The sequence below is a fragment of the Gobius niger genome (assembly GCF_951799975.1).
Source record: "Gobius niger genome assembly, chromosome: 17".
Lineage (NCBI taxonomy): Eukaryota > Metazoa > Chordata > Actinopteri > Gobiiformes > Gobiidae > Gobius > Gobius niger.
In genome coordinates, this window is record NC_136868.1 from 18,221,840 (window position 1) to 18,233,466 (window position 11,627).

The window sequence follows — 11,627 nt, forward strand, 5'->3', positions numbered from 1 at the left end:
AAATTAGTGCATCCAATGGGCTTTTCAAATAGTAATAGGCCTATATAGTCTAAGAATTGTCTAACTCTAGGCCATAAACGATAACAAATGGCATATAGAGAATCACCATCATCACACACGGTGCCAGCAAATGCCAGCAAATCTGTATTTTTGTGTGTGGAGGTAACCCAGACTGTAAGAGACCCCTAGTGGTTACAGTGTGCAGTTACAGGAACTGAATGAGACAGGTGAGAATGAGTCATTGCATACTGATTGACATTTTGGAAAATAAATAGGAGCCTATATTCTGAAAATGTAAAGGAATGTAGACTTAAACATTCACAGAAGGGCCCAGCCGAATGTACAAGATGTGTTACAACCCTGGTGGCGTTTTATTTAGGCCTATTTTCTATTCATTTATCCTTTGTAGGCGTGTCCCTTAAAGCTGCATTATGCAACTTTTTAGGAGTAAAAGAAATTTAATATTTGTACGTATTGGACCTTGGATGACCCAGCGGCAGTATGAGTGGTCAGCATGGTGCCTTTACTTTGGACAATGGTGTTCTCTACAACGCTCCAGGATCAATTGTTTTGCTGTTTTAATGGTGAGAGGGTCCGTCAGCAGTGAAAACCCTCCAAACAATTGATTCTGAGGCGTCCTAGAGACCACTGTGATGGAAAGTAAAGGTGCCATGCTGACCACTCATACAGCTGCTGGGTCGCTAGTACAAGGTAAAAAATGCACAAATATCAACTTTTTTTTCCACATAAAAAGTTGCATAATGCACCTTTAAGACTCAAATCTCATTTGCAAGAGAGTCCTGCATAATAATAGGTTCACAGTCTCAATCAGTTAAAACAAATTATCAGCTAGGTTCATTTTATTATTATCTAGTTCATGTAATAGTGGCTTGCTTGATGATAAATATGTATTTGTTTGACCTTAGAGAGGCTTTCCCCAGTTAGGCCTACACACTGTGTTGGTATTTACTTCAGTTCTGTGACAACATGCTTTTTATTTTTACAACAAAAATTACTACGACTACTTGGCTGCTGCTGCTGCTACTACTACTACTACTACTACTACTACTACTACTACTGCTACTACTACTACTACTACTACTACTACTACTACTACTACTAATGCTATAACTATTACTATTACTAATACTACTACTAATACTACTACTACAGGGCTACTGCTGATGCTATCACTAGCCCAGCATCTCTCATTTCAGTTGAGAGACAGCAAATCTGAGTCTTTCTTTCTTTCTTTCTTTCTTTCTTTCTTTCTTTCTTTCTTTCTTTCTTTCTTTCTTTCTTTCTTAATAAACAATCATGTATAGATGTGTATGTATATACTGTGCATATTCACTGCAATGTAGCTGTAAATATATACAAACATTCAAACAATAACGCACAAAATCTCATAAACAAAACTAATAATGATGAATACAATGAATACAATGCACAATAATCCCCACTCCACCCTCCTCTCTGAGTCATTATTTAATTCTACACTTGATGGGAAAACACAAGACATTTCAAGTCGCATGGGCTATAATGTGCTTGTTCAGTGATTCTTGAACTGTGGTACATGTAGGCCTATACCACTATAGTGGCACTGGGTGGTCTTCTAGTGGCTCTCAGGGTTATCTGAAATTTTAGACTTTATTCAATGAAATTGGAGATAATTTCTTTGTCTGGACACTGAATCTACGCTAGGAATTTAGTCCAATTCAGATCTATGTAGCCTGAATCACTTTGTAGATCATGTTTAGTTCTGATTTGATTTCGATTATAGGCATGATGCTGCATAAAGGTCAATGAGGTGGTAGTAGTTGGTGTGAAAGGTTTAAGAAACACAGCATTAGTACTAAACATCATGACTCTGTTCCTGGCTCCTGTAGGTGCACACTGTCGTTGTGTCCTTGGGCAAGACACTTCACCCACCTCGCCTCCAGTGCCCACGTACATTGGTGTATGAATGAGTGTGAATGGGTGACATGGTTCCTTGATGCTTTGGGTAAAACACTGTATAAATTGAGACCATTTACCACTTTAATGTATGACCCCTTTTCACGTACACATCCCGCACTCCTGTATTTGCCCCCTTATTTCCATGACAACGCAGAGCTCAGGTAATCTCAATATCTGAGACCAGGAAACCCCAGTCAAACCGGTTCTGCTGGATGAGACAAAAGCTTGACATCCAGCTGAGGTGTAGGAGTGACTGAATACCTGCTGCACATTATTGACGATGATTCATAACAGGCTATACCCAAAAGGAGTCTGACTTCTCTGACTCAGGGCTGGATAGAAACTAAGCTTGGAATTTAAAAGGAAGATACACACATAAAGAAAAAGATGGAATAGTGGGAGCCCCAACCAATTAGTTCAGGAGGGATGGAAGGAGGGAAATATCTACAGACTATTGTCACTCATTTACGCGCTATGGGACTGGCATAACAGCTAATAATAGTAATGTAAGGCCTAATAACTTATTTGTAGCCCATGTGTAATTTAAATTTAGCCCCCACGTGTGATTGTGGGCATCGCTGAAACCAGCAGCCGAAACTTTATCTGTATCGCCTGCGCAAAACGTTGAAGCTACAATGTCACAGAAGATGCACTTCCTGCGCGCACATTTCACAATAAAAAAACAATCCTGCGTTGAAAGTAGGCACGATGGCGTACAATTTCAACTTAGATCTTCAAAATCCCATGCTTTTGTGCAACGGATTATAGTGAACATGGGCCTACACAATTTACTCAAGGATGCACCGACCATAAAACGATGGGCCTTCAGCTCATTTCAAGTGTGAGAGGAAAAAGTCCTACAGGTATTTTATCAAAGTAACCCAGCGCAGCGTTTTAAAGCGACACACACGCGCTACTTTACTACAACTACCAATTGTTTAGACTATTGCTTAACCTAAGTCGCGAGGTTTTATTGTGTAACATCCGGCCGGAGGCGGCGAGTTAACGCTGCCTTGCGGTGGTGCGCCCACAGAGCGAGATCCAAGGAGCCTGTGCATTCCTCTGGGCGCAATGGGTCTCTGTGAGTCGGTGGTTTGAAGGTCCAGGAGGGTCTACGCCGTGTGTTCATGTGGGGTTTGCGTCCGAGCCCCCACACTGTTGAGCGGAGGTCAAGCGCCGCAGACCACGATGGGACGCACAGATTGAGCGCAACCGGCTCACCTGTCGGGGAGTAGTGTGGAGAGCGACAGATTTATTGGAGGTGTGTATTGCGTCTTGTTTTCTAGTCATTTACGTGAGTGGAGTGAACGCGTTGGAAGTTTTTTTTTTGACAACGCGTTCACACTTTATTATTGAGTGATTCACTAACACTGGCGGAAATGTATGAGCGAAACCCGGTGTAAACACAGAGGGGATCGTGTTTCTTCCATTTTTCCAGAAGACAATTGGCTGTGAAGGCTCTTGATAAAATCTGCTGGCTCACGATTTGTTTTGTTTTTTTTAACTGTTTGCTGTCTGGATTTGTATGACTTGATTATAGGCTGTTGTTATTGAATGATTTCAGTGGTGTATCATGGCGGGCTGCTGGACATGGTGCCGCAACACCTGTGTGTGCTTTCTGTCTGAGGACGAGAGAAAAACACTTTCCATCCACAAGAAGATCCAGAAGGAACTCAGCAAACAGAAGAAGAGAGAGAAGAAAGAAATAAAAATCCTCTTATTAGGTTAGTACATCAGCCAACACAGCTCTTGACCCTTCATATTTAAGTCTTCACAATCATTGAAGGCAGTATTTGTTTTATTTTATTTTATAATGAAACTGTTGTCAGTGTGTGGAATTAGTGAATATTGTCAGGCCGGAACACCTTGCTTGAAACTGCTTGGCCTGTTTGGTAGCCTGCAGCCAGGTACCAAAACTATGTCAAGCATGTGTCACACTATGCATATGTGAAGAATGGACTCACATTGGCAGTGATCTGACCTGTAAACACAGAGCTACACAATCAGTACATCTCTCCATCCATAAAAGAGCTACTCACATTAGTATAGTTATGATATTATTATGATACTATTATACTGTAAATGATCTACAAACCTATCTGGTCGTAGTACGTGCTGCGTGGCTTAACATTTGTAATGAATAAGTGCGGAAACATCACAAACTGAGCAGCACTAAGGCTTAAGACGACACCCGATGTTAATCACATCAACAACAATACCACCAACAACAATAATAAAAACAATAGAACAACCACAGCTGCCGCCCTTCAGTAGACTAACACAAGCAAGGCTGCTAATCTGCACCATTACACAAACACAGCGTTCATATGACAAGGCAGGAGACGTGCCTTGTCCTCGGCAGTCTGCATCAGTTAGAGTCAGGATCTGAACTGCTGACTTTAGGACCTGTGGACCAATACTCGACTGGTCAACTGAGCCACAGCTACAAACGATACTGGGCAGGAATCCACACATATGCCAAGAAATCAAACAACATATACATGCCCATTATGTTATGTGTGATTATATGTAACATTAGTGACACTTTCATTTCAGGCCATAGCAGCATTTCTGACTGTGTTCCTTGAAACAGTAATGCGCCTACTTATAAGTCTTTCTGAAGCACTCCACAAGTGGTCTTTTGCTCCCAGACAATTCGTCAGATAAATCTTTTTACTCCTCTGTCTAAAATCTTTCTTTTGTTACAGCTCCAATAACGCTCACTGGGATATTCAAAAGTCCCTGTGCAACCATTAAATCTAGTGTCACAGCTTTCAATGCCTTGTTGAACCTCCCTTTCTATGTGTGTCCAGGGCTGTTTCCCTGGGTCATTACACATTATTAAGCACATAACATTTTATGGACTTCTATAATTAGATTTCTTGGCACATGTGGGTTACAATTTTGATACCAACTTCTGGTGATTTTTTAAGGCATGCTAATACTTACTTTACCTGCAACCTTTATTAGATAAATTACCAATCACTACTTTGTCAATAATTCATTCTCATTTTTATTCTGCTTTCTCAGGAACAGGGGAGAGTGGCAAAACCACCTTTATCAGGCAGATGCGCATAATCCATGGCAAGGGCTTCTCCCCAGAGGAAAGAAAGGCTTTTGCCAAATGTATCTTTCAGAACATCTTCACAGCCGTCAAGGCCATGACAGCAGCAATGACAGCACTGAAAATCCCCTACTCCAACCCAGAGAATGAGGTAATCTCATCAAAAGCACCAAAGCAGACAGTTGCACTTGCCACACATTTCACTTGTGAGTATTGTACAAAGGTTACCAAAAGCAAATCTAAATGAAGTCTTCCACTGGTGTTTCTAGATCTATGCCAAGTGGCTGCAGGACATAAACACAGTGCAGATTACGCAGTTAGAAAGAGCCTACATGGATGCCATCCGACGCCTGTGGGCTGATTCAGGCATCCGGGTCTGCTACAGCCGCCGATGCGAGTACCAGCTCCTTGACTCCACTGAGTAGTAAGTAGTACCTATGGGAACTTCAAATATATTTAAGAAACATTCAGAAGACAAAAGTTGGGATCAGACCAATAGTATGAAGTCAGTGTTCACATTTTGATCCTATGATGGAGGCAGTAAATGGAGGACCATATTCTGGCTCCAGACCTAAATGGTGTCCCACTCTCAAAACAGAACCAGTGGAGGGACGGTGTGACAGCACTGCTCCTTTTGCAACATACATTTCCCTGTCATTCTGGTGGGCAGATAATCAGCTGTAATACGCTTAAATATGCAGTATGCATTTATGTAGTGTAGTTACTGTAGTTTCTACTCTTTAAAGGTGAAACTAAACAGTACATTTTTACATGCGGTTTGGGCTGGAACTAACAATGATTTTAGTAAGCAATTAATCAGCAGATTACTAATACAATTACTCAATGAAACGCTTGGCTGGCTGTGAAAGGCGCATGAAAAATGTATTTGAAACTTTTTACCACATAAAGTGAAAGTTGCGCTGCATGAGGACATGTTGGTGGAGTTAAGTTAAAGTGAATGTTTGTAGGAGGCCCTTAGTGCTTTAAACAAGTCACTACCGCTGAGTTTCTGTGAATAGGCCATTCTTCATTTGAAAGCTAAGAACCTCCAGAGTTCCGCCACTGAGCTGTAACGACTGGAGGCTGCAACTAGCTCTGTCAGGGACATTATCGGGGACAGAAGCAGGGATTGAGGAAGCTCTATTTCCAAATTGGTTTAAACTATAAAATCTGGCAACAGTAAGAGTGGAGCTAAGTCTGCTTTCTGATTGGATAATTGTCCTGAGACACAGTCGGGTCATATACATACAATGTACAAGACACTCTACATACCTTCACTATTTTAAAAAAAAGTATCTTTTCATCAAAAAGACTGAATTTTCATGTCACGTTTGCTCTTTTTGAATCTGTGTATCAGAAAATGATTAATTGATTGCTAAAATAGTCAACAATTTCATTAATCGAGTTGGTGATCAATCTATTAGTTCAGCCCTACATGCGATGCAAATGACAATATGTATGTGTAGACTCGTAAAACACTTCATAATGGTCACTGATGTTAAAGAACAGGGGAAAGCCAGAGTGTGTCAATATAACTTCATCCTTCCAGACTGTCTGATTTTCTGAGTCAGTGGTGGCCATTGTTAAAAAACAAATCACACAACACATCGTATATCTATTACTGCTATAAAATGTAGGTCCATCCAATTCATACAGATACAATGCAAGCTATTATGTATAAATAGACCTTTGCATAAGGGCACATTCATAAACTGCAGCTAAGCTCTAATAAAACAGACCAGAGTAAAATATCATTTGCGACCAATACTACGGTGTTAAACCAGTGAGACATTCAAAAAGATCTTTAGATTTTCTTTCTATGTATATCAATAATGACTTGTTAGATTCCCCTTGTTCTCACCTGAGTTCACAGATATTGTCAAAGCTAAACAGTTATGCAGAGCAGGTGTGGCCATGTTGTCTATTGGTCTACATGTGGTGATATATTGATATCATGTTTGTGTATGCTACAATTGACCTTTGAACAAAAACCCTCACAGCAAATCTAAGGCAGAATAAATGACTCACGCTTGTGTTGTCACTGTTTATGTCTGGAATAAGTAAAGGAAAACATAAAAACAGCCTCATTTGTGCATTTGTAACAAAAAAACTAGTCATAAGCAGTTACATAACTTTACTTTGATTATGGGATGTAATATTATACACAGTTAAACACATCTAATCTAATAATTAAAACATTTCAAATATTGTATCTGTAAGTTTCTACTGTTCTGTTATTTTCTATAAAAAGACCACTAGAGGGGGCTCCAACCATATGTCAGTAAAATTACCAGTTTCTTTCAATCAATTCCTTATATGTTATATTGGTATTTCGGTTACCATTTGACTAAGCTGTTACGCTAGCATGTCAATGTGGTTTGAGTAAATGTACTATTCATATTGTTTAGTTTTAGTTTGCTTTGTACTGGTATTACCTTACCCCTACTTACTTCAGCCTTCTCTGATTTTCAATTTTGTTGCGGTGCGTCTTGTTTGCTTAGGAGCTCACTAATCATAGTGTGTGGGTGATAACAGAGAAGCAGCTAGAATCAACACGGGCTATAAAGCTGTAATCTGAAGGAAGTCATGTAGACTTAATACAGTTATTTCATGTAGTGATAGTTAATTTACAGTAGCAACTTATAATATGAAGGATTAGTTCACTCCCATTTAACATTTTCAGTTCAAACGGTTTTTATATTATTTGAATTCATCTTTAATGTCAGCTGATTACCTAAAATACTTTGTTTATCTGTTTCTCTCATTCCCAGTTACCTGAGTAACTTGGATCGCATTGCCTCTCCAGACTATATTCCCACGGAGCAGGACGTGTTGCGAGTTCGATTCCCCACAACAGGCATCCACGACTACTCCTTCACCATCGACCAAATTACACTAAGGTGCCTTTTGCAATTACATGCAATATACAATAGTTATTGCAAAAGAAAAAATGGATTCAGCTCCTGACTATGACCGAACACTGCTCGACCTTTCTTCACTTTTAATTACATTGTGTTGCCAAAGAAAGACCTCACCCCATTAAAAAGTAAAACTCCAATATAAGGACACATTGTGCTGTGCTTTTCTGCAGGATTGTAGACGTCGGTGGTCAGAAGTCAGAGCGTCGCAAATGGATTCACTGTTTTGAAAATGTCACTTCTCTCATCTTCCTGGCACCCCTCAGCGAATATGATCAAGTCCTGGAGGAAAGAGAAACCATTGTAAGATGATTCTGCCATTCTGCTAACATGATTTTATTTATAATTTAATCCAAACTTGGTCACCTGTAGAAAAGCCTATATGAAATGAGAGCAAATACGATGCCATTTTTCAGTGGAAATAGAAAATTAGTTTGTTTTCCCCAAAAGTTCAATTAAATAATAGTGATACTTCTTATAATGGTTTTAAGTATCACTTCTTCACTTTAACCAGCAGGTGTCACCCTTGCGTAAGTGCTTTTTGGTTCCTTTAATGTCCTGTTCATTGTTCATTGTTTTATCTGGGACTCTCACTAGCTCCCATCTTAGTGGTTACTACTCTTCCTGGGGTCCCAGTGAAAATGACAACACAAGAGTTTACATCATTTATAACAAATTAAATACACCTTAGATTTAGTTACTGGTTGAAACTGGTATCATCAATATCGCAATATGTTACACTGCATCTTATTTTGGAGCATGGACCAGGAAGGGTAACTTTACTCTGTGTATTCTGTATTGTGCATGACTCATCCTCTCAAGTTTTTTTTTTTAATATATATATATCTGCAAAATCTTCACAGATGCCATTAGTAAAGTGAGTTTGTGCAATAACTGAATGTGCCATTTGTCCCTTCAGAACCGCATGGATGAGAGCCTTTCATTGTTTGAAATCATCATCCACTCACCTTGGTTTCACACCACCTCCATCATTCTTTTCCTCAACAAGACTGACATCTTAGCTGACAAAATACAGACCTCTGACTTGAAGAAATACTTCCCAAACTTCCCCGGTAAGCTTAAACAAACGTAGAATCTGTATTTTCAAACCTGCCTATTTGTAAAATTTAAGAAATTATTAATATAGACAACTTGACATATTCATTATTTATAATCAGTAAGTCATTTCCGGTTTATGCTGACTGGCCCCTATAATCTAACTGTCTATTCCGAAGAAAGAAAAATTAAGTTAGTCAGTGAAAATACGTGAGATTTGTGCTGAGACAAATCCTTCTGGTAATTCCTACCCACAGGACTTCAGAAAAAGGTGCCTGATTTCTGGGACAGCAGCTAAAAAACTGTTGCTAAAATCTCTTAATTGTAGGGGTGGGCAATATGGCTTAAAAATCTTATCACAATTTTCTTTAGTTTATATCACAATTTTTATTTTCTCACAATTTATGAGTTTGTTGTTTTTTAAAGGTGACTAAAGCCGTCTGCTTCTTCTTGGCTTTAGACCTGGAGTTGTCCTAGTTTAGTCCTGGTTTGGTCCAGGGCAATCCTCCTCTCGTTCTGTCCCTGGTGTAGACCTTGATTTCAGTCTCTGCTGTAGGGTGGTTTACCTCTTGGTTTAGTCCCGGTGTAATCCAGATTTGATCCGTGATTTTAGACCTACTTTTTTCCTGGTTTAGCCCTGGTTTAATCCAGATTCAGTCAGGGATTTTAGACCTATTTCTCTCCTGGTTTAGTCCTGGTTTAATCCTGACAGTAGAAGCATTGAGGTCAGTAATTGAGCTCAGACAAAAAAACACAGAATCACGATATGATGATGTTACCAACAAAATATCGTCATGGAGATCAGATCACGATTCGATTTTTATCATATCGCCCAGCCCTACTTATTTGTATGAATTTTTGTTTCTCATTTCCTCCTCACATGTAAGCATTCATGTAAATGAGTCACTTCTGGTACTTGGTGCCTGATGTTGAGAGTGCAGTCTGTAGCTGCTGCCTGCTGGTGTGAACTGCTGTAGAGCATCTTCCCAACAGCCCATAACACGCGCGCGCACCCGCACCAACCCCGGCCTCACCCGCAGCCTTATCATCGGCTCCGTTTCCCATGGCAACCACAGTCAAATACCTCACTTGGTCTCGCAGCCCCCCGCAAACCCCAGAGCGTGTATTTGTTAGATGGGAACAATAGTGACTGATCATTTGTGTGAATCTCCTGTGCTTTAGTAGCAGCAGCATTAGCCGGCAATAATAATGACTCCAGGGTCGAGCTCCCTCATGTCAATTTAACCTAATGGTAACTTTAAAGACCTCCTGGTACTTGCTGTTTTGATGTGTCTCTGCGCACAAGCTTTCAAACACTCCTTACTTAGTGTGTTACTTTGTTGCCCTCATACCAAACAAAACACTATACACACACACACACACACACACACACACACACATACACATACACATACACATACACATACACGTACACACATAGCGCACTACTATACCTAGTATGCTCAATATGTTATGTCTCAATTCAAGTTACTTTGTACGGTTTAGAGTATTCTACATGTTTTACTTTTTTTTTACATGCACAAATACATGGTCAGAGTTATGTCATTCAGTCATACGTGTAATTCTACATAGTAAAAACCCTTGTCCGCCTGCTACTGTCATGAGGTAGTGTTTCTATTTGGTTTTAAATGCAGACAGCTTCTCTGCATCATCAATCATACTACCTCCACTGCAAAGCATTTATTGCTAATAGCTAGGTGTTTTGTTTTTTTGATTTATTTAAACTGCTTCCCTCCTCTCTGTGCTGGTAGAGCTGAGGATGATTCCAGGCATTTGTCATTCGCATAAAATTGGCCTCAATTATTTACTTGTTGTCCATGGCTCATATCCGTTATTCTAAGTTGGAAACCAGGGCTCTTTGTCCAAAATTACTGTGTATTAAAAGCCCTTATAAGAATATAAAACCATATAGGGCCTCATTCAGTTCATAAACTGCTCTTTTCTGTGCAGGTGAGAGGCAAAACGTGGAGCACGGCAAGAAGTTTATTTTGGGGATGTACCAGGAGCGGTCCACAAACAAGATGCTGTACCCCCACTTCACTTGTGCCACGGACACAAATAATATTCGGCAGGTCTTTAAGGACGTTAAAGACACAGTTCTGCTTAAGTCACTGAAGGATTATGGCATCCTTTGAGAAACCACCTGCCCAACCCTAATGCTGCGTCCACACCAAACGCGGCCGGCGCCTCCAAAGACGGAAGGCTGTCATTGAGCAAAATGAAGTCTTTTTATCTTTTTGAGACCTTTGTGACAGTGCTGTTTCTAATTTCCATGTTTACAAAAGATTTGTAGACATTGGATGGAGCAATAAGAGCCATAACAAAGGAACATTTACTTCCCCCAAGTCTGAGGAAGCAGTGGATACTCTGTGGTCAGTACTTTTATCACTGCCAGAAGCCTTTTATCTCTGTTCTTTACATACTGACTGAAGAACCAAACCACGAACGCAGGACGGCAAGTCGTATACAACATGTTCTGTCATTAAGGTTGAGAAGATGCAGGCAAAAGTACATTTTTTACATTTTGGGCTCTATTAATGTATGATCTTTCACTTGATGAAAATGAATTGCCTAATTTTCACAATAGTGTTTAATTATTGCAGTAAATC

At 39.9% G+C, this 11,627-nt stretch overlaps 1 protein-coding gene across 3 annotated transcripts; it reads left to right on the top strand.

The window, feature by feature from the left end:
• Nucleotides 1–2,980: 2,980 nt before the first annotated feature.
• On the top strand, nucleotides 2,981–11,169 carry LOC306977111 (guanine nucleotide-binding protein subunit alpha-14-like). 3 transcript variants are annotated; one of them, XM_079575281.1, is made up of 8 exons: nucleotides 2,981–3,220; nucleotides 3,524–3,683; nucleotides 4,990–5,174; nucleotides 5,293–5,447; nucleotides 7,795–7,923; nucleotides 8,115–8,244; nucleotides 8,861–9,014; nucleotides 10,969–11,169. In XM_079575281.1, exons 2-8 carry the CDS (start codon nucleotides 3,533–3,535, stop codon nucleotides 11,151–11,153), a joined length of 1,089 nt encoding a protein of 362 aa, XP_079431407.1. In that variant the 5' UTR covers nucleotides 2,981–3,220; nucleotides 3,524–3,532; the 3' UTR covers nucleotides 11,154–11,169. The 3 variants fall into 3 exon arrangements, with proteins under 3 accessions (XP_079431407.1, XP_079431409.1, XP_079431408.1); XM_079575283.1 differs by lacking the exon at nucleotides 8,861–9,014; XM_079575282.1 differs by lacking the exon at nucleotides 2,981–3,220 and having other exon boundaries at nucleotides 3,518–3,683.
• Nucleotides 11,170–11,627: the final 458 nt, after the last annotated feature.